Source organism: Euprymna scolopes, chromosome 41, assembly GCF_053919585.1.
Source record: "Euprymna scolopes isolate OS-2025 chromosome 41, ASM5391958v1, whole genome shotgun sequence".
Classification (NCBI taxonomy): domain Eukaryota; kingdom Metazoa; phylum Mollusca; class Cephalopoda; order Sepiida; family Sepiolidae; genus Euprymna; species Euprymna scolopes.
Genome location: NC_136522.1, coordinates 15,200,003 through 15,224,487, shown reverse-complemented (window position 1 = coordinate 15,224,487; position 24,485 = coordinate 15,200,003). Strand labels below are relative to the sequence as shown.

At 35.7% G+C, this 24,485-nt stretch overlaps 1 protein-coding gene across 6 annotated transcripts in view; it reads left to right on the top strand.

Annotated features, from left to right (window-relative positions):
* Window positions 1-24,485, top strand: part of LOC145266355 (uncharacterized) — a 142,555-nt gene that overhangs the window by 32,939 nt on the left and 85,131 nt on the right. For all 6 annotated transcript variants that reach the window (XR_013864704.1, XM_080121975.1, XM_080121971.1 and 3 more), the window contains 5 exons: window positions 3,517-3,631; window positions 7,880-7,931; window positions 11,087-11,185; window positions 19,284-19,370; window positions 19,750-19,833. Coding sequence is in view for 5 of the 6 variants with exons in the window: in XM_080121975.1 (XP_079978101.1) it covers window positions 3,527-3,631; window positions 7,880-7,931; window positions 11,087-11,185; window positions 19,284-19,370; window positions 19,750-19,833 (427 nt within the window). In the remaining variant the exon portion in view is untranslated. The remainder of the gene's footprint in view (window positions 1-3,516; window positions 3,632-7,879; window positions 7,932-11,086; window positions 11,186-19,283; window positions 19,371-19,749; window positions 19,834-24,485) is intronic.

Here is a 24,485-nt window from a genome sequence, read left to right as displayed (position 1 = left end):
GGTTGGACAGTTTTTAGAGTTGACTGCGAAACAGAAATAGACGAATTGCGACTGACAGACACACTCACAAGTCCAACCATCAAGTATATGTGAAACATTGTTGTTTTTCCTTTCTTTGTTCCACGACTTATTTTACTTTTACTTTGTGACCTGTGTGCGATTTGTCGGCAGCCACCAGTTTGAACCAAAAGATGATGACACGGCCAATGAGAACAATGAAGAGACGGAGGTAGTAATCCACGGCACACAACTATTGGGTCGACGGCTTGTCGAAGGGAAGGCCACGTGCTGTCACATACATATGAAACCTTTATCGCAATGTTGCTTAACTTCTGTGAACCAATGGGAACTGGTGTGTCAACGTGGTTATGCCATACAAGAATATGTGTAGCACTTATTAATACTGTGCTGTGTACGGCATCAGATCCTGTGGCAAATTCGGTCTTCCATTGCATCTTGCTTTTTGACAATGCTTGGACATTCACTTAAATATATACAGGGTGGAACGATAAAATTGTCGCACTAAAGAAAACAACATTACAACTTTATTTTAAAACTTTTAGTGAAAAATCAATTCGGGCATGTGCTTTTTAAAAGTCTCTCTCCCCGCCACCTCACATTGGAAATAGTTAGCACTTTCTCACCCTTGTTTTCACATATCCATCTTCCCCAGCATGCATTTTACTTCTTGAATATGTGGTTTATTTTTCTTTTTCTTCTCTTATAAAGCAAACTTGCGCACACTTGCTAATTTGCATATTTCTCTCTAAAACGGCTGCTGCTGCTAAGTTCGGCCTCCCGTTGCATCTCACTTTTTGACAATGCTTGGGTGTTTGCTTTAAGAATGGCATGGCTGTAGGAGGGAACTCTTGCCGATTGGTTGAAATTCAACATAGTTCACCAATCAAGTTTGAGTATTTTCGTTCAACCAGCATTAAGACTATTCATATTATAACTAGGTTCAGGAGGGTTGTCGCACAATCCTACATCACGGGACCAAATATATGTAACCAAACCAGGGGTGGGTCACACACAGGCATGATGTACACTAACCCAAAGACCCAGTGGCTACACTTCGACTTTGTCTAGATGGACACTTTAAAAATATAACCAGAAACTCACTAGTGTTTCTAGTTTAGGACAATAAATTTAAATAAGTAATAAAAAAAAAAAAAAAAGAATTTGTCTGTGCAAGCCAACAACCGCCGGGTTTGAGATCACCACTGACACCAACCTTCGTCTGTCTGCCTCTCACTGACCTAACCTGTCAACTCCTTTTATACATGTCTCCCGTGTGATTTCACGTGATTTTTCATGACTTCCGCCAGAGCACCCCTTTTAAAACTATGGGCGCCATCTTGATTTCTCTCTCTCTTTCACCCAACCTCGCCCGACACACGCGCGGTAAGACCTGTTTGTTTGATCTGTTTTATCCTTTCTTTTTCTCCTAACTTTAAACAACAGTATTTTATAACTAGGTCTGGGAGGGTTGTCGCACAATCCTATATCATGGGACCAAATATATGTAATCAAATCAGGGATGGGTCACACACGGGCAGGCATGATGTACACTAACCCAAAGACCCAGTGGCTACACTTTTACTTTGTCTAGATGGACCCTTTAAAAACATAACCAGAAACTCACTAGTCACTAGAATTACTGTTCTGATGCTCAGGTCATGCAAAATATGCATGACCCTAAGTCTGTGTGGTAGGACCTTTTAACATGCTGACTGTCTTGTCAGACGTCTAGGGTAAGTTTTTCTTTTATATGTGTACTTTTGCATTCAGATATTGGCCTCTCCCATCTGCAGTTGGGTTTCAGGGTAAATCTGGAAATTATTTGGATTATTCTACAAAATCAAAGATCAATAATTGATAAAATCTTTGATCATTTTCTGATGAACAAAAATAATTATTGCATAAAATAATTTCAAATACAGTCATGCAAGGAAAAGCTAAATTATTTGGGTTTTTCTGGACTTAATCAACATAAACTATTCCCAGATGTAGGAATTATGGTTCTAAGCAAATTCTTTCAGATAACTTCTTGGTCGGAGGAGGAAAATATATTCTTTAATTTGGCTCTTGGAGCTGCTAGTTTAAAGCTGACCCTCTGTGGAAGCCAGCAAGGAGTCTCTTCTATCAGCTAATACAATATTTTTTTTTTTTTTTATGAAAACCCTAATTCTGCCCCCCATTTCTCTGAGATTAGCATTTCCTCCTCTACTCTCTCTTTTCCTCTTTCTTTCTTCGGAAATCCTTTACTCTCTTTTGTTCTCGAGAAAATTGGTCTATCAATATTTATTTATTTTTTTTTTGTGCGAGGGGTTCTTTCTTCTCGACAGAACATCTGACTGATTTGCAAGATCTCTGGTCGTTGATCAGATTTTCTGTCTCTAACCTGTCAGCTCCACTTTGTTCAGAAATTAATTTTTCCCTCCGATACCTCTAACAAAAAAATATTTTATCGTTTCTCTGGGCATATGAAACTTTTGATCAAGTATCAAACACCCATGATCACACCTGACCCTCAATCTATCAGCAATGAATGGCGTAATATTTGGATTCTTGACTAATGTTTTCATCTTGGATGTTATTTTTATATTGTTCTTAAAAATGTAAAATTCAGTTGTAAAGTTACACTCTTCTGGAGGTTGAAGGTTCAATCCTTAGTGCAGGCAACACTCAAAATACAATTGCAAATTACTTAGGATTTCTACCAAGTCATGGCTGACAGAACAAGAGCATACTACTCCAGTGGATTAAATAAAGAATACCGTGGAAATTCCCAAGTTCGACAGAAAGATTAAGTTTGATAAGATACATCTGAGGAAGGTCAGAGGTTACATTAACCGAAATGTTTTGAAAATGACCTTGTCCCATCACCACAATGTTGCATCTCTGTGTCTGTTTTACAAATATTTTAATAGCATGTGCTCTGATGAACTCGTTGCACTTGTGTCCCCTTGACGTACATATCCCTGACAAACCCGCTTAGCAGTAAAATCTCACCCCTTCACTGTTGAGGTTCCTAAATGCCAGAAAGCTTTCTACTCTAATAGTTTCTTCCCTCAGACAGCTGCACTTTGGAATTCCCTTCCTGCTACCTGTTCCCCTGACTGTACTGATATGCAGAAGTTTAAATGTAATGTAAATCAATATCTTGTTAATCTTTCCTAGGCATGGTCCTAAATAGTAGCCCCTTACATCCAAATGGTGATATGCCTTGATAGGGGTGAACGTGAGTAAAAAAAAACAACAAAAAAACAAACAAAAAACACTCTAGATGAGAACAGTAGTCTGAAGAATCTTAAATACAAATGGTCAATCCTCATCTAAAAAAATCAGAAAGGAAGTATTAAGAAATTGATTATTTCAGAGTTTGTTTCTGGTTGGTGTTGTAGTTTGAACCGTTTTTTTTTTATTTATTTATTTTTTTAAACCCACCCATTATACCTGAATGTTTGATCAATTAAAAACATTTTCCGTTTCCTTTCTCGGTCTTTTTTGTAGATAACACAAAATGGTGTCAATTAATCAAATTGGTTGGGGATTACAGAACACTAGTTCATCAGATTCTGCCGATGAATGCTTCAAGAAAATACCAGAATTCCAAACACGTGGAAAGGTAAATATTTTTTTTTTTTTTTTAAATTCCATCTTTTTGAGTATTGTTCTGGAACTCGCGGCAGTTATTCCTCAGAATCTTGCTTTCAGGTACCTACAATACCGTCTAGCAGTCAAACTTTAGAAACCGTGCGTTGGGCAGACAGATAAACTCAAATTAACATAACGAAAACAACTATTACGTTGAAAACGCTTTATTAATTAGGTAAAAAAATCTGAAACAAAAACAAAACAAATAGTTAAAAGGAGAAAACATAATTAAACAAAAGGAAACAATACATGAAAATAATTATGTTTTGGACAGGCTTCCAAATTAACAGATTCTGGGATATCTTATCTTTTTCAATCAACTGTTAGGTGAAAGTCCGTAACAGTTAGAAAAGTGTCTTTTCTCCATTAAATTGTTAGGTGAAAGTCTGGAGCGGCTAAAAATGTCCTTTCCTTTTTTTTTTATTATTAAATCGTTAGGTGAAAGTATGGAGCGGTTAGAAAATGTCTTTTTCTTTTTATTAAATCGTTGGGTGAAAGTATGGAACAGTTATGTCTCTTTTTTACAAAGGTTGTTATTCTAGTGCGGCGCATAAACTACCCAAGCGCCCATGAAATAAAAATAATAGAAGTCTGAGAAAAGATATAAGTTCTGTGCGATTGAAGAAGGAAATAATAAATTAGAATTTCTACAAATTAAATGTAGAAGTCACACACTAGATTAAATAAACAGAAACAGGGTTTCGAGTTCTTCATAGAAGGAATAGCCAGGTAAAGGAATAATAGGATGTTCTAAACATACCTCATACTTCATAGCCCGGTCTGGAGACAGAACAAGTATTTTCTAATTTTTCATTTTGTTCCGGCTAGAGGTAGGGCATCTGGATTCCAGATATCCACCCATTATCTGATACATTCTAACCAAGAGATCTTTTTAAGATTCTAACCATCCCTTTAAATGTAATTATTTGTATGCCTTTTGCAATTAGTTCACCGGGTATATTTGCAAGGTAGTTTTTGAAATTTTTTTTTTTTTTTGTGAGTCTAGCTGCTTCTATAATTACAGGAATAATGGAGATCTTCCCAAGATTCCAATTTCTTTTCATGTCGTATATAAGACCTTGGTATTTAGTCATTTTTTCCCTCTTAGCTCTGTTTAACCCATCGATTCATTGGGGACATTAACTTCTACTAAGGTTGCTACTTTCTCTTTCTTTCCCCATGTCATTGTCTGGCTTAATAGCTCCATAGATATGTAGTTGTAGGAATTGCATAGTCATAGTGAATGGTGTATAACTTATTGCCAACTGTTGTTTCTGGTAAACATGTTCCCAGGACTTGCTGCTGCATTCGATATTCAACTTTTTACAGATCGTCCAGTGAAGATATTTACGCACTTTTTTTTTCTCTTTTGCTGCCGTCCCCCAGCAGAACCTTACAATGATGTCACATTCAACAGGGTGGCCCACTTAAAATCTCTAATCATTCTCTTAACAGCCAACTGACACCACCAAGACAAGATGCAATTCTTTTTCCAACAAGATCGTGTTACATGCCAGACGTCTCACAGATCACTGACACGAGTTCATAACATGTTTACCAGAGAGAGAACAATAAGCAAAAAGGTTATGGCCACCACGTTCTCCGGACTTGTCATCATGTGATTTTTATTTTTGGGGAACTTTAAAACAAAAAGTTTATGCAAATAATCCTCAAAATCTAGACAAATTAAAGGAGAACATTACCAATGCTATCAGGAGAATCACCAGAGAAGATCTACAGGCAGTATCTGCAAATGTTGTTAAACGTGCCCAGAAATGCATAGATGTCAGCTGCGAGCACTTCCATCATCTATATATATAAAAGCGAAAATGTATATATGTATGTACGCTTTTCCCCGATGTTCACAAAAGGCTTCTTTCAGAAAAGCGCTTGCTCGGTTCCCAACTTCTTAAAACTTTTTATATCATCTATAAATTGTAATATATCAGAGTTACCAACGGAGCTCGCCTGTCTATTTAATTTTATTGACTTTCAAACGTTAATTATTCGACATTTCTCGCATCGGCACGCGTTACATTCAGTTTTCGGTATAAAAAAAAGCGAAACTCGACTCTAATCACAGGCCGAAAGCCAGTTGTCTCTCGAGAGCTAAGTAACGTTTGTTCAATGTCGACTTCGTCATATCAGACTGTAGCTTTCATTTCGCTCCTCCTAATAAACAGGGAGCGGGATTGTAAAAACAAACAAACCGATTTATTCACCTCATTCAAAACTGTCCCGCACAAAATCCTAACTGCTGAATACCTATCGCTGTCACGTCAATCAAAAACGCGTTCCTGTTTTTTTTTTAACACTACTATTTTCCAACTGCGCGTCAAGGCTTCGTTTTTTTTTCACATTTTCGGGGTTTTTTCACATACCCCAAAAAACACCTGGGCATTGTCGGGTACCCCTCGCTAGTCTTTTATAAAACAAGTAATTTAAACAATAAAAGAATGTTCCTCCTCTCTGCTACATTATCTGGGCTAATTTTAAGTGGGCCACCCCATTCTTCCAGTTTTTTGAAATGGAAAGTCTTAATGTATCTTGGACTATTTCCGTAGCAGACTTGTTTTCTGATTCTGTCATTTTGTAAAACGGTTTTGTCCAAAATGTTTGGCAAGTTCCGTGATGGAGTTTGTTCATTTTGACCTACCATCATGAGGTTTGGATTCTGGGGCTCATCAGATATTACCCAGTGCTTATTTTTCAGTTTGTTTCAAGCTGGGGATAGGGTATCCTGCTGGATGCCATACATTCGCTCACTAACTCAGATATTCTAACCGAAAGATCTTTTTAACATTCTGATCGTCCCCTTAAGTGCAATTGTTTGAATCTATCTTGCACTTGGTTCACCAAGTATATTTGCTAGGTAGTTTTTGAAATTCTTTTTTCACGAGTTCAGGTGTTCCTATAATTACTGAAATGATAGAGATCTTCCCAAGATTCCAATTTCTTTTCGTGTCGTTATCTTTTTCTTCAGAATTCTGTTTAACCCAACATCGTTCTGAACACTAATTTCTAAGGTTGCTTTTTTTCCTCCTTGTCCCATATCATCCTGAAAGGTTTTATCGCTCTGTTTTCTAGGTGTGGAGCTGTAGGCGTTGCATAGTCATAGTGAATGGTGTATAACTTATTGCCAACTGTTGTTTCTGGTAAACATGTTCTCAGGACTTGCTGCTGCGTTCAATATTCAACTTTTTACGGATAGTCCAGTGGAGATAGTGCAACACAATGGAGTGTGTAAAATATCTTATTTAAAAATTAAAATGTCGACCAAAAAATGTTCTCTGATTACTGAGCAAATTTTTGGTCGAAACATTTGAAATTTTACATAAAGTGTCTTCAGACATAGGGCAAGCTTTTTAATTGGTTTTTGGCTGAAAATTTGGCTGCCAAGGGGTCAAAGTTCAAAAGATTTAACCATTACGGCCTCTAGCAAACTATTCAGCCAATTTTGGATCTAAACATTTTAAATTTTACATATTCAGACATGCCGCAGGCTTTTTAATTAGTTTTTGGGCGAAAATTTGGCTGTTAAGAGGGCAAAGTTGAAAGAGTTGACCTTTGCAGACTCTATCAAACTCCTCTGCCAATTTTGTGTCTAAACACTTGAAATTTTAGATGTAGGTTACCTGGACATGAGCCAAAATTTTTAATATATATATATATATATATATATATATACACACACGCACATATGCACATAAAGTTATTGGGCCCGAGCAAAACCAGGTTGAACTGTTAGTAAATATAAAAATTCTAAATTTTTATGATACAAGTGAATACTGCAGATGAAATTTAGCTCAATGATTAGAACTTCAAGTCTAAGAGAGCTCAGAAGATTATTAAAGATTTCTGAAACACAAAAATATATTTGTTGCATTTTTTAGCATGATTACATAATATTGATTACCCAATGTAGATTAGATAATATTAATTACACAATATTGATTACAGATATCAGTTTCGTATTGATTAAATTATATTGATTGCGCAATGTCGATTTCATACTATCATATATATATACACGAGAGTCAAAACAATAATATTCTGTTGTCATAGCCCTAGTGATAAGGGAGAGAGAAGGTGGGGGGGGGGTTCAACAAATCAGTTTCGAGGGATTCTTCATAATTCAACTGACAGTCTATTCATCTCATTAGCCTTTATTCTTGAGTGGCTTTTAGTCTTGATGATTTAATGTTTTTTTTTTTTTTAGATCTCAACTGAAAAAACGGTCCGCAAATCCCGACCAAATTCTTCATTAAAAGGTAAATATATTTTCTTGCGTGTTGTCTACAAAAAGATCCAACTGAATTTGAACTTCGTTCAAACAATTCCATGGTTCAGTAAACATTATTTAGATTCCACGGACTACTGTTCTCATCTCGAGTGTGATTTTCACAAAGTCGATGTAACCTCCGACCGTCTTCAGATGTATCTTGTCAAGTCCAGAAATGTTTCTGTTGAACTCGGGAATTTTTACCGGATCGTTCAAAACACAGCCATGTTACGACTAGAACTGTCCTTTTTTTTTTTTTTTTTTTTTTTTTTTTTTTTCCTCAATGCAAAACTTAATTTTCACTAATTGTCTCCAAAAATTATTTTCATTAATAATTAAGTTTCTACCATATCGTTTTTCTTAATTTTTGGATATGTTCATTACTGTGACATGACAATTCAGTAGATACAATTAGTTTTACTTGAAATTCAATATTTCAGTTTTCAAATTTTGCTACGATTACAAAGAAGAACCAAATATTTATAAAATAAGTTTTGTTAATTTATCCTAATTTAAATAAACTTCTTTTGGTTACTGTTAACATCAACATTGCACATATATTGGAAAAATAAAATTACAAATGAATAATTTTAAACATTTATTATAAACCGCTTTTGAAAAGGGTTTGAAAAAAATTTTTTTGTAACGCACATCCACCCCAAACCAAGCACATTGCTACAGAGATGTAAGAGGCTATTGTAAATTAGGGGCCATGCCTACAGAGACAATTCAAGTAGAGAGTTGAGCAGCAAGGTCTGTTAACATTATATTTAAACTTCTACATGGTTAGTACAGTTGGAGGAGCAAGAAACAGGGGAGGAATTCAAAAATCTATCAGTGTGAAAAACTTATTTAAGTAGAAGGTTCCCCCGGCATCAGTGGATCTCTACAGCGAAGGGGTGGAATTTTGCTGCTGTTAATCGAGGGTATTTACATTGAGGGGACACCAGTGCTTTGAGTTTGTCAGCACCTTTCATTCAAGTACACGTAAAACAAGCCCAGGAATGCAGCAGTGATGTGATGGTGTAACACCATGTGTGGGTGCATTTTTTTTTTTTTTTTTTTTTTTTTTTTACATAGGCATCACCACTTATCAAGGCCAAGAGGCCACTCAAGGATCAGGGTTAAAGAGTGTACAGTAGACATTGGACAATATAGTAATCATTAGTAATGAAAATTTGGTAAATTTGATAACTTACATAGAACGGCTCATCAAGAACTTATTTACGTTAGACTTGAACACAACCATATTGTAGTCAGCCGGAAAGCAGGAAAACGGAAGACAATTCCACAGGCGTGCAGTTCTAAGAAAGAAGCTTTGTTCATGGAATCTACGTTTAGGTTTAGGCACAGATAAAGAGTGGGGGGAATTATTGATAGTGTTTACAGCTAGACGAGTGTTTCTTGTGAAAGTTTGGCGAAGGGGGACCATAGATTGAAGCTCAGTTGAACACCTTCCATGAAAATAACGATATCTGATGTATCGCAACATCTCTTCTGTGAGATAGAGGTTGCAAGGAAGAGAAAAGGACATCTCCTACGAGGCTACGAAGTCTATTTTGAACTCTATCAAGGCAGGACAAGTCCTTTCTAGCAGCTCCTGCCCAAATGTGGCAACAATATTCCATCCTTGGACGTACCTGGCTCTTATATAGATAGAGAATTGCATCAGCAGTGAGATATTTACCGGATCGATAGAAAGATCCCACCATTTTTCCAGCGGCCTTGGCAACAGATTTGATTTACGTGTTCCATTTAAGATCAGGAGTAAAGGTCAAGCCCAGAAACTTGTCAAAACTTGAGACCTCCTGAAGACGAGAGCCATTCATTTCAATTGATGCCTGTGCATGTGAAAATATCAGTAGCAGCTGTAGGATAGCTGGCTTGTTCAGGTATTAGCAACAGCAGCTGTTTGAGCACGATGCAAATTCCCAAGTGTGCACGGGCTTGCATGACAAAAGGAAAAAAGGACAGCAGACGGTTGGAGAAAAGCAAAGCGGGTGCCAGGGAAGATGGGCGTGTAAAGTTGAAAGGAAGAAATGGTTGGTTATGGCTGGGTGCGGTCAAAGAGAAGAAAAAGTGTGTGCTGGGCAAGATGGACGTGTAGCCCTGTGGTAGTGGTGACAGACTTTTAAGTTGATTTCAAGATGGCGGAGTTTTGTTAATCTCATGGCAAACGAAATGAATAGTAAAAAAAAAAAGCAGGCATTGTTTGGAAAGTAACCGTAATAAATGCCCTTTGCTAAAACAGAAAAAAAATCTGTCGGATTTTTATTTTTTTTGTTTGTCCATTTGTGATGGTACATATGTTACTATGGCACTGAGATTCTTTATTTTTCCATGTTTAAGCTTAACCATATATTTCATAATCAACGGATGTTAAGAATTTTTTTTAATTCAATTTATAATATTATATAATCAATTCTTAATGCTACAATATTTTAAGTTATAAATCTATTATATTTTTTTACTAGAATATCTTGTCCTTTTCTTTTCCAGTTTCAACAACTAGTCCTTTATTTTTCTATGTTTAAGCTAAACCATATTACTTTTCATGCTCGCATTTTTCTAAAATGTAATCCATGATTTTTCCAGGCTTCCAATAAATTCACTTGTTCTTTGTTTAATTTCGGTCTTATTTTTTTACCCCCATAAACATTACATACACATATGTAATAACAATGTACGGCACTCGTCTACTTTCAATAAAATCCCCCAACTATCTCCCTTTCATTCTTTCTGTTTCACTTGTTACTTCTCTTTTCGCGACAGCAGTGAATAAGTAGCAACACTAGTTACTGAAGCGATGTGGTTGCTATGAAAACCAGTCATAAAACACGTTGCTCACTTCCTTATGTCTTTTTACGATTTTCAACACCACTAAATTCATCATCTTTTGTTTTACTGAACGAAAATTAAAATTTTTTTTTTTTTCACGATATAGCCGAGAAGGTGATCTAGAAGGTGATCTATATAATAATTGTTTAAAATTTGGTTGAAAAATGAGTGAGCAGTGAAGCTTTAAAGCAGTTCTAAATGACTAAAATTGCCACTTAACTATATATTCAAACACTACCGTGTTTTAATGATATTATTGTTTATTTATTTCTCATGGATGTGTGTATATAATTGTTTATTTATTAGAAACTGTTAGAGATTCATCTCTCTCAAGTGTTTCCAGCCAAACTGCAGCAGCCCCACGCAAGACCAGAAGAAAACGGAAAAAAAAGTCTAAATCCTCAGGTATGTTTACAATTCAATTTTGTCAGTGATTTTAGACTCCTTACTTTTATGGAAAACAAAATGTTTAAAAATTTGCTTTATTCAATAAAGCCCCCATCCTGTTTTTTTTTTTTTTTTTTTTTTTAATAGCGAGTATAAAGAATTTAAAAAATAAAATTCAAGAACAAATTTTAAAAAAATATTTCTAAAGAAATTGTTTTTAATAAAATTTTGCAAGAAAATTTTTTTTTTTTTTCAATAACAAGAAATTTTTAAATTTAGAAAGAAAATTTAAAAAAATAGAATTTGTAAAGGAATATTTTTTTTTAAATAAAATTTGTCAAGGAATATTTTTTTTTAAATAAAATTTGTCAAGGTATATTTTTTTTTTTTAAAATAAAATTTGTCAAGGTATATTTTTTTTTTAAAATAAAATTTGTCAAGGTATATTTTTTTTTTTAAATAAAATTTGTCAAGGTATATTTTTGTTAAATAAAATTTGTCAATGAATTTTTTTGTTAAATAAAATTTATAAAGGATTATTTTTTATTTTCCATAAATGAAAAAATAAAATTTCTCCATCGTTTGGAACTTCACAGAAATATCCAAGAAGAACTAAAATCGAAGTTTTCTAGGCTCTAATAAATTTTTCATACCTAAGGAGTACAAACCACGTGTGATTTACAGAATAATGTGATGTGTATGATGGAGGAGCATATCTTAATAAAAGTAAATTTTAATAAATTAGTTAATTTGAAGAACTGATCGGAAGAGGGCATTAATCTTCATCAGGTCACAAACATCTGGCACACCTTGTTTGCAGTTAAGATTTTTCAACTTGTTTTACTTCCTGGAATAATTTTTTTTGTATGGAATAAAGATTTTAAGCTTTTTTGACCTACATGGTGTTCTCTTTGTTTTTTACGTGGTTTCATTTAACCATTATGCTCAGTTCGATTTATGCATATTTCCTACATTGTGCATAATTGCATAGCATTTAGGATGAAAAAGTTCTAACACGTGCATGTGTGTGTTTGTGTAGTCAAAATTTGGAATTGGATTCTGTAAATTAAAAATTAACAAATTAACAAAATTTACAAATATTTAAGTTTTTTTTCTTTTAAACTTTATATATTTGTATTCCTTGTCGAATAATAAGTTTGTAAATTTTAAATTTACAAAATCTAATTCCAAATTTTTTTCTTGGATAATTGTTCTGTCTTGTATATTGAGTTGGAATTGTCTGTACTTGTACAGTTTAATCAAGACATGAAAATATAAAAAAAAAAGAAGCTTAACTGGTACGTATCCGTTATGGAATGAAGTTCTCCAAAAAAAAAATTTCACTTAATTTCATCAAGTATATTTAAAAAATTAAAAAAAATTTTTTACAACAAAAAAACAATTTATGATACCAAGCAAAAGGTTCGATTTTTAGGAAGAAAAGCAAGTATTAAAGATGGGGAGGGAGTGTCGGCGCTTTAAACTGAGTTATCTCCCCATGGCGTGTTCTAAAAATCCAAACCAAAAATTATAAAAATTCAAATATGCCTACCTTCAACATGCTGTTATAAAAACGTGTTTTTCCAATGTAAAAAAAAAAAATCTACTCTATCAAATTGAGTGAAATTTTTTTTTCGGATATCTTTGGTTCAAAACGGACACGTACAATATTTTTCAATATTTTCCTTTTTTAATGTCTTGATTAAACTGTACAAGTGCCGAATTGTCTTATAAATATTGATACTAATATTTATTTGGACTTTAGGTTTACAGTCTGAAATTAATTTTTTTCTTGAATGTTACCTAGCATTTTCTCTCTTCTGAAAAGCATTCAGCTTTGAAATACCTATGTATGAAGAGCCTACTTATCCTACATCACTAATTGATGTAGCAACAATTAAATTTATGTGTATTAGCGTATATTGTTATTCTTTATCTTATATATGAAGTGACCTTGTGTGTGTAAAATGGTCTTTACCAAACTTTTCTCTTAATTTTTGGTTGATAGGCTTGAAACTTGATATATAGGGGATTTGGACCTGTGGAACAAATTTGATTTGGTTTTTAGCTGGTAAATTAATTTTAACTATGAGGTAGTTCTTTTGGGTTTGTTTTTTACCCAACTTTGTCTGGTTTTATTTCCCCAATGTGTTGTGGAAAACCAGCTTCCCTTTATTAGGGGAGTGTCCAAATGAAAGCAATTGTCTGATATGACAGTTTTCGCCAACATTGACCAAACGTCCATTGCTTTCTGGACGCTCCTGGCCTGTAGGCCGAGAACTATGCCTTAGTTTCACATTAGTTTTGCTTTTATACGAAAAAGCCTGAACAACACGTGAGAAGCCGAGATAGCAATAATTTTGTAAAAGTCGATGTAAATAAATTTAGCTGTGACGCGCTAGGTGTATCAGAATTTTTGTAGGAATTTTTGACACCCCTAACACGAAACTGCAAATAAAATATAAAAACTTTTAATTTCTCTTTTAAAGGTGGGTTGTTTATTTTCTTTATGGATTATACTTCCAAAATAAACTATTAAAGTTGTATAAAAAGTAATAGAAATATTTAAAAAAAAAATAGTAATGAAATCAATTGAATGTTACGAGTTCAGTATTTTTGAATTTTTAAACTTTAAAAATCTACCAAAATTTTTCTATTGATTCTATTTTTACGATATTGTCACGGTCAATGTGAAATTTAATGCTCTTTCCAATAAACTGAATATAATATTTTAGACAAACGTTGTTTTGTAAATTCACGCCCCCTCCCCATTTTCAAATGTCTATTAAAAAGTAAATAATTATATTATGTACCAAAGTTTTATATATCACAAACTGAAGATAAAAGATCAATAAATAATATATTCAAATTTAAAACAAAAAAAAAAAAGTAGTGCTTTTTAGAAATTTACCTGTAAAGTCTGAAATTTAAAACCTTTTTTTAAAAAAAACCACGTTTTTTTTTTGTTTTTTTTAATGAAACCTTGGTCCTTGCTCCTTTTTAATTGAAAAAAAAATTAGGGCTTGAATTACATTTTTTGAGGAGTTATAAGCTTCGGAAGATAGCGGGTGGAATTATTCAATAGTTTTTCACGAAATTTCTGACACTGCTAGTGACGCGCGTTCACAATTCGTACATATTATGATCTACATGGTATATAAGAAGTTCTAAGCAATAGTAATCATACAACCCCCCCCCCCAAGCCTTTGCTGGACATACAAAAACTCGTTTGCATTTTGCCTTTTTATATATATATATATATATATATATTATATAGACTGGGGGGGGGGGTACCCGGCGTTGCCTGGGTGTTTGGAAGTGTGTGTGGTTTTGGGTAAATCAAAACAAAAGAATAATAATTGCCCGGGGGTTTGTTTGAAAAAGTTTGGTAGAGGCGCAGTTGGAAAATAATAAAGTGTGGAAAAAAAAAAGTGCGATGTTAACCGTTCACTGACCAAGAAATAGTAATGGAAAGATGTTTGAATTGACAGGTGCCCGCAATAAAACTAACCCCGTTACTTCTATTGGACCTCATTAGAGAAGTTAACTTTTACTGAAGGGCAGGTTTTTTTTATTTTTATTATTTTTTTTTATATTTTATTTCTTTTTGGTTTGTTTACTCAGCTTTGGCTGGTTTTGTTTCCCCGAAGATGTTGGGGAGAAACCAGCTCCCCATCAAAAGGGGATTTTCCAAATTGAATAGCAATTGTCTAATATAAGGAATTTTCCTCGCATTAAAGCTGATTGCTACGCTCCCGGCGCGATTGCCGAGAACAATGTCTTAGCTTTGAATTAGTTTCGCTTTTTATATGAAAAAGCCAAATCAACAAGTGAGAAGCCAAAATAGCAATAATTGTGTAAAAGTCGATGTAAATAAATCTAGATGCGACCCGCGTTTCCAAATTCTAGATATTATTATATAGGGTGTATATTTTTTTTTTTTTTTTTTTTTTTTTACACAGTGATCACCACTTATCAAGGCCCGGAAGCCACTCAGGGATAAGGGTTATTGCAAGTACATCACGTTAGTGAGGAGATTTTATGAAGTGTTTAATTAGGGGGGGGCGGTTCATTAGGAATTTGTTAACATTAGACTTGAAGACATCCAAGTTGTAGTCCGGAGGGAAGCAGGCAGACGGAACAGAGTTCCACAGGCGTGCAGTTCTAAGAAAGAAGCTTTGCTCATGAAATCCGCGTTTTGATTTAGGCACAGATATAGAGTGGGGGAAATTTTTCACAGTGGATTCAGCTAGACGGGTGATTTTCGTGAAAGTTTGGCGAGGGGGGACCAGGGATTGGAGTTCAGACGAGCACCTGCCATGGAAATGACGATAAAACAAGGATAGGCTCGCAACGTCTCTTCTGTGGGAGAGGGGTTGCAGGGTAGAGAAAAGGGCATCCCCCACTAAACCACGAAGTCTATTTTGTACTCTGTCAAGGCATGATAGGCTGTTTTTGGCAGCTCCTGCCCAGATATGGCAACAGTATTCCATCCTTGGCCGTACTTGGCTTTTATATAGATAGAGAATTGAATCAGTAGTGAGATATCTTCTGGAGCGGTAGAAGGATCCCACCATCTTTCCTGCGACCTTGGCAACAGACTTGATGTACGTGTTCCATTTCAGATCAGGAGTAAAGGTCAAACCCAGAAGCTTGTCAAAACACGGGGCCTCACCCAGACGAGAGCCATCCATCACAATTGATGCCAGCTGGGGATCAGAGCGTTGATGATGTAAGGATAGGAGTTTGGTTTTAGATGCATTAAAGGTAACTAGCCACATCTTCCCCCACTGAACCACGCGCTCGAGATCAGAGGAGAGAGAATCCGAGAGAACTTCGTCATTTACAGCCTTTGATGTGTTGCCGTAGATGGTCGTGTCATCAGCATAGATGTCAACGAATGATTTAAGTATGTGTTTAGGGAGGTCATTGATGTAGATCAGGAAGAGAGTTGGGCCAAGGATTGACCCCTGAGGGACTCCAGCATTTAAACACTTTTAAGCGATAGTAACAACCCCGGGACCATCGGTGAAAAAAGCCTTTTGTAGATATACAAAAATGTGGGTGCCGCATTTGCCTCTTATATATATAGACTAGCGATGGGTACCTGGCGTTGCCCGGGTGTTTGGAGGTGCGTCTGGTTTTGGGTAAATCAAAACTCCGGGGGGGAGGGGGGGGGTTAAAATAATAAAAAAAAATGTTTTGGTAGGTAAGTATGAGGATCGAACCGGAACCCTTGAGGCAAAATTGTAAATTAAAGTGTGAAAAAAAAAACGTGCGACGTTAACCATTGCACCACCGCAACATACCAACGGAAACGCGCTTGAATTTATTTAATTACTTAGATTTGGCAGGTGCACGTTTTAATGACTTAATGAGGTCAACTGTTGACTGCAGAGTAGCATTTCATTTACTGCGGAACGCGGGGGTAGGTGGAAACCGGAAAAATGCCACCAGAATTAATTATAGGAAAAGGCTTAATCCACATGCGGCGAGCGAAAACTGTTGAATATTTATCTCCCCGAAGTCGAGCAAATTAAATAGACAGGCGAGCTCCGTTGACAACTCTGAGATATTACGATTTACATGTGTTATATAAAAAGTTTTAAGGCCAGCGACCGCTTCTCTGAAAAAAGCCTTTTGTAGACATACAGAAAAAGCGAACACACACACATACATGCATACATACATTTTTGCTTTTATATTTATAGATGTAACGCTGTCACTTGAGTGAAGCCCCGGTGCCTCTTCGGTTTAGCTGGTCCCGGGAGATTCAACCCAGGAGCCAGGCTGATTGCCATAATAACTATGGGCCCTGATTACATTAGTAATAGGTCAACTAGTAATTATGAGGGCTTGTGTGTGCGTTTGGCTGGATAATAAAATGGCAAAAATGACGACAATTATTTGGTTAAAGATATTTCCGTCCAGGAGTGGACGTGTTGCAGAAATGACAAATTTTTTTGCTTTAAATATTTAATTTTGCGCACAAAGTTAAAAGTCAGTCGATTTATGATTTGACCACTGAGTAATAGATTTGAACGCACTGACCACCGAAAATGACAAATAGTTGTTTAGATCAACTGAGGCTAAATCTCTCGGGACCAACTGCACTGATGGGCACTGGGACTTTGCTCAATATATATCTATGTTAATGGGAATTTACACTTTTTATCCTTGTAGAAGTTTGTAACCTATCTCCATTCTAGATGTCCAAGTGCAGACCCCACACTACATTTTATTTTTTAATCGAAATCACTCCAGACAAGGCATGAAGCCACTTGATATAATGAGCTAAAAAAAATACTTAAAGTTCAAAAACTTGTCTGTGTTAGGTCATGTAGATTCTGCCAGAAAACAGCATTTCTTCCCCTTTTATCAGAAACCTCACCCGTGGAATGTGAGGACTAACAGGAGAAAAAAGAAGAATCAAGAATTATAAAATATATGGTGCCTTCAATAACTTTCCAAACTTTGTATGAGCATTTAAAATTGTCAGAGACTCTTAAAAATTCAGTATGTTACTGCTATACATCTTATGAGATGACTAAGTTTTATTATTTCAGGTTCAAATGAACAGCTACGGTAGGAATTGAAATACTCCCTACTAAAGCCTGATTGTCACAGCTGGTGAATTTCAAAAATGCAATCTGGACGTGAGGACACTTTAGAAAAACAGTGTAATGAAATTCTGTTTTCAATCTTTAAAAAAAATGCCACAGAAACGTATGGAATGCTTCAGACTGCTTTTGAACCATCTTGCATAAATCGAACGTTAGTTTTTGAGTGGCATAAGAGATTCAAGGAAAGCAAGAGTCTAGTAGGGATGATGAGAGGATTAAGGAATTCAGAACGCCACAGATGATTGGCCAAATAAAGAATTTCATGAATAAAGACTGTGTGTCTATAGAGACAATAAGTGCACAGTTTGATGTCAATGTGAAAACTTTACACACGAATATTTGCAAGGAACTGAATATGTGGCAGATTTATGCAGTTTGTTTCAAGAGTGCTCGATCGTTGTCACAGACTATTTGACCAAAATGGGCATTAAGACAGTTCCTCATTCTCCCTATAGTCCAGACCTTGCTTCCTGTGACATTTGGTTATTTCCTAAATTCAAGAAAAACCTTAGAGGCTGTCGTTATGAAACAGTTGAGATGAAACAGGCTGTGACGAGGGTCATTGACACGCTCACACAAGAAGACTTTCATGGGGCCTTCTAGAAGTTTTTTGAATGGTACAGCAAGTGCATTGTAGCCGGAGGAGATTACTTCGAAGCAGACCATAGTTTCATGTGTCTACTATCAATAAAAGCGCCCATACGAAAAGTCAGGAAACTTATTGAAAGCACCTCGTATTTCTTCAGATAGCCCCTTCCTCTAAATGTCTTTAAATTCAATGTTTGTAACCATTATTTTTTAATAATTCATCCAATTTATTAAAAAAATTTTTTTTTTTTAACCTGTATAAGTAATTTGTTTGAAAATTTTATTAGTAGTAAAAAAGAATAAGTGTGTGGATGATGTAGCTTTTGAAATTTTGCCACCATTCGCCCATATATGGAGTATTGTTGTCACATTTGAGCTGGTGCATCTGCTACTTGCCTCTCATTCCTTGACAGGGTTCAAAAGAGAGTCGCCAACCTGATAGGTCCTGTACTGTCATCTAAACTTCAACCTCTGTCCCATCGCCGAAATGTTGCATCCTTCTGCCTGTTCTACCAAGTACTTTAGTGGTGAATGCTCTGACGAACTACCAGCACTTGCACCCCTTCGACGTGAATACCCCCGACAAACCAGACAAGCAGCTAAATCCCACCCCTTCACAGTAGAGATCCCTAGGTTTAAGAAAGCTTTCTACTCTAATAGTTTCTTTCCCAGAACTGCTCGACTTTGGAACTCCTTCCGAGATTCTGCTTTCCCAACTGTATTGACATGCAGAAGTTCAAGTGTAATGTGAACAAACATCTTGCTATTCATCTTCCTTTATAATATCTCTACGACTTATGTCCCCGATAGTAGCCCCCTACTTCAAAGTGGCACTGTGCCTTGTTTGGGATGAAAATTGAAAAAAAAAAAAAAAAAATCTTGCCATTAAATATTTTTATTTTCAGAAACTGCCAGAGATTCCTCTGTCGCAAGTGTTTCCGGTCAGACCTCAACATCATCACAGAAGAAAAAGGAAGAAAAGAAATCTGCAGGTATTGTTATAGATAACACTTAGAGAATAGCATATAAATGGGCGCATCTAATTTAGAGAAGGATGATCTAAGGGAGATAACTTCCATTTACTAAAAAAAAAAGAAAAGAAAGCTTTGCTGAAACAGTTTATGAAAATAAAACACATTAATTAACAAACTTTAACAAAAACGAATACACAAATTTTTTAATAATAATAATAATAAATTAAATGTTTGTTACCATTATTCTTGAATAATTCATCAAATTTATTAAAATAATTTTTACTTTCAAAAATTTTTTTTTTTTTTTACCTTTTTACCAAATGTTATTAGTAGTAAAAAAAAATAGTGTGGATTATTTTGTTTTTGAAATCTTGCCATTAAATATTTTTATTTTCAGAAACTGCCAGAGATTCCTCTGTCGCAAGTGTTTCCAGCCAGACCGTAGCATCATCACAGAAGAAAAAAGAAAAGAAATCTGCAGGTATTGTTATAGACAGCACCCACAGAATAGCATATAAATGGGCGCTTCTGTGTTAGCGGAGGATTATCTACTCTGTCAATTTTAACGACTTGGTAGCCAAATTTTTGGCCAAAATAGGATTAAAAATCTTTCCCTATGTCTATATACACTTAATGTAAAATTTAAAATTGGCTGAGAGGACAAATTTTTTTAAACTCAAATTACGTTAAAATGTTTGATCCATGTCCAAGGAACTTACATTTCACGTGTTTAGACTCAAAATTGGCGGAGGAGTTTGGTATAGTTTTCATAGGTCAACTCATTGAACTTTGACCCCTTGACAGCCAAATTTCTGTCTAAAAACATATTTAGATGATTTTTTCCAAATCTGAATACCCCTTATGTCAAATCTCGAGTCTGTAGACTGAAAATTGACAAAGTAATTTGGTATGGAAATGTACACACAGACAAACACACAGATAATTTCACTTTTATAGATATATAGATGTTTGTGAATATAAATGTTAGATATTACTTAGCAATTTCCAGTACGGTGCAGATTACTTAGGTATGATTAGCAAGGAGATGATTTGAACTAGGAGTGTTGCTTATATCTTATCTCTTATTAGTCAGGCAATTTTGTATTTGCTAATTTTTGTAATGAATATATATGAACTAGTGGGGGTGCCTAATTTTTGTAATGAATATATATGAACTAGCGGGGGTGCCTGGTGTTGCTCAGGTGTGTGTTGGTGGTGTAGTGAGGAACCCCGAGATGGGTGTATATAAAAAAAAAAAGTGGTAGTAGGCAGGTTAGGGTTAGGCCTGAACCCATAATGTGAAGGAGGAAAAGAAAGTTAAAAAAAAAACCCTGATGTCTTGCTTCACCGGAAGTCCTGAGCGTTGAAATTAATGCTAGTCAATCAAACCAAGATGATGACTTTGTTAAAATGTCGATGTAAAAACCGACTCTCGCCTTACAGAAAACTGTCCACCTGAGGGTGAAGGAATTAATGTTTTTGGCCAATTTTTCGATATTTGTCGTCTGAAGGATCAAGCTTGAAAACATACCGGTCTGGTCAGGTTCTGATGCATCTGTCGGAAATTTTTGGCAGACATACAAACATATACATTTTGGCTTTTATATATATATACTAGCGAGGGGTACCCGGCGTTGCCTGGGTGTTTGTAGGTGTGTGTGAAAAAAACGCGAAGCCTTGACGCACAGAGTAAAATGTGAAAAAAAAACAGATGCCCATGAAAAAAAAACGAAGCCTTGACGCGCAGTTGGAAAATAGTAAAGTGTGAAAAAAAAACAGGTGCGCGTTTTTGATTGACGTGACAGCGATAGCTATTCAGCAGTTAGCATTTTCTGCGAGACAGTTTTTAATGAGGTCAATAAATTGGTTTGTTTGTTTTTAACTAAGTTCGGGGAAAACCAGCTCCCTGTTTATTGGGGGAGTGTCTGGTCTCGAAATGAAAGCTACCGTCTGATATGATGAAGTCGACATTGACCAAATGTTACTTAGCTCTCTAGAGACCACTGGCTTTGGACTTGTAATTAGAATCGAGTTTCGCTTTTCTTTATACCGAAAACCGAATGTAATGCGTGCCGATCGGGAAATGTCGAATAATTAACGTTTGAAAGTCAATAAAATTAAATAGACAGGCGAGCTCCGTAGTTAACTGAGATATTACAATTTATAGATGATATAAAAAGTTTTAAGAAGTTGTGAACCGAGCGAGCGCTTCTCTGAAAGAAGCCTTTTGTGGACATCGAGGAAAAGCATACATACATGATGATTGCAACGTCAGACGAGTGCCACTCCCTCAGACATTTAAAATCCATGAGCCCAAATGCCTGAGGGAGTATCTATACAAATATGATGTTACAGAGTCTTAGCTTTGTACGACAGCTAAGTCTCTCTCTCGGTTCAAAATGTTGAGATCCAGCAACAAGCAAGAGCAAGATAGCCAGCAACAAATTAAACTGCAGACCAGCTTAATGCGGGTAATGGTCTTCCGCTTTATGGTTTTTTAAATCAGAGATTTGCTTCTCCTAGAAAGGTTGCCTTCACCACGGCTTACGGAAGCCCTCTCCACCCCAATACACATATACATACACACAAATATACACGGTGCTAGTTGGCCGTTGACCCAGAAAAAGAGTTCATTCGCCTTTTGAAAGGTCTTGTTTTTAATCCTTCAGGAAGACTAGCTGCCCTCCTCACCAAACAAGTCTGATGGGGGAACCAGTTTAGTCGCCGGTGACCCGATCATGAGGCAGGTAGTACTGGGTTACATGGTACCAGTAGCACATGACATGACCTGACATACATACATACATTTTCGCTTTTATATTTATAGATAGTCTAGCAGGGGGGGGGTATCCGGTTGTTTGCATGTGTGTGTTTGGGGGGGGGGTAAATCAGAACAAAAAGCAAACTTAACCCTGTTTAAATATAAAAAAAATGATGTTAAAAACAAAAAAACAGCGATAGGGGTGGTGGCAGGTAGACTCGAACCCAAAGCCTTGAGGCCAATAGGCTCTGCCTGAACACCTGCGCTACAGCGATAGTGGCAATGTAAGAACAATTAAAAAGTGAGTCAAGTCAAGAAAGTAAGTGAAAGAGGCGCTTAATGAGGTCATCGCGGGAGCGTTACGACAACATAAGCAATAGCTAATCAGCAGTTTTTAATGATTGTTTTTTTTTTTTGTGGGGAGGGAGGAAAAGCAGCTCCCCCATTTATTATTAGAGGGGGAGTAATAAAGCAATTGTCTGATATGAAGGCAAAGCCGACATTGACCAAACGTTTAGCTGGCTATTCAAATCAAGTTTCACTTTTTTATACGGAAAAATGAAAGCAACACGCGGCGATCCAAAAATCTGGAATACTTAAAATTTCAAAGTTGGGCAAATTAAATAGACAGGCGACCTCTGTTGTTAACTCATAGATATTATGATTTAGACGTCATATAAAAAGTTTTAAGAATGAGTGACCCTCCCGAGCAGCCCCCCTGAAAAAAGCCTTTTGCGGACATAGAGAAAAAGTGCGCACACTAACACACACACATTTTTGCTTTTATATATATATATAGACTAGTTGGGGGTACCCAGCATTGCCCGGGTGTTTGTAGATGTGTGTATGGGAAGGGGGGAGTAATAACCCTGAAACAATGTTAAAAGATTGGAAAAACCAAAAAAAAAACAGTGCAAAAAAATAAATGGAAAAGAAATGGCATAAATAACCCTGTCGGATCGAACTTGCAATCTTAAGATAACAATGCTGTGTGTATAGAGGGGTGGTGGTAAACTAAAGAATAAGCGAAATAATAACCCTGTTTAATTTAAAAAAACAAAAACTTGTTGCCCGGATTTTTAAAGGTGTAAAAGAAAAAAAAAAAATTAGTTTTGGTCGGGAGGCGGGATTGAACCCGGAAGCCTTGACATGGAGGTGGAATCAAAAACCAACCACTTAACCGTCTTGGCCACGAGTTAGAGAAATTGATTAGGGTGTTAAGTTAAGGCTTATAAAGTGAGTGAGAGAGGTTTGATTGACAGATAGCCGCTAAATGAGGTCATCGCGGGGGCGTTACGATGACGTGGCAGTATTTTTAGTTTTCGCTTCCCCAAGATGAGTTAACTTTTTTGGCTGGTTGTTTCCCCAAGATGTTGGGGAGGGGGAAACCAGCTCCCCATTGTTGAGATTGAATAGCAATTATCTGATATAAGGAGTTTGGCCCCACATTGATCAAAGCTGATTGCTTCTGGATGTTCCCCGGTACGCTTGCCGGGAACAATTCTTAGCTTTGAATTAGTTTCTGTTTTATACAAAAAATCTGAACGAACACAAGACGGGCTGAAATAGCAAAAATTTTGTAAAAATCGACGTAAATAAATCTAGACGCAATGCACATTCGCAAATCGTACATATTATAATCTAGGGGCTATATAAACAGTTCTAAGTGAAAAAATGTGCTCGCATTTGCCTTTTATATATAACTACAGAAGAAATTTATCAGCTAGTAAAAAAACCCCCCAAAAAAGCTGCTTTTCAGTTGATTCATTCCAACATTTTTCCTGCACGAATATCAAGTTATTTAAAAGATTTTTCAAAGGATTTTTCTACCATATTGAAAATAATGGATAACCAAATATAGTTTTGATTTTACTTTCAGTGCTAATAAACAAAATTTATAATTCATTGAAAATTTTAAGGAAAAAAAACCTTTATTTATGGTCCTTTGTTAAACAATAAATTTGGTTATAATTCTACATAATTTAATTCAGAATTTCCATTTTTATATATATTTATATAGGAAATTTATTACTGTGAGTCTAGAATGAGTAATAAATTTCCTATATACTGCTCTGGCTACACATTGAGCACTCTAGTCCGGTTTTTTCACCACTGGTAAATATATATATATATATATATATATTTTACTAGCAAAAGTACCCGTCGTTGACTGGGTTCAAAAACAGATGGACTCTGATTTATGAAAGTATGATAGGTTATGCAAAGGAAGGGTTGTAAAGAGATAGCTTCGAATTTGGGGGTATGAAAACCAAAGCAAAATATGTTGAAAGTAAAAATAAAATAGATAAACCCCATAATTTATTATACCATACCTGTTCACAATGAAACACTTATCACAATATTCTGTGGAT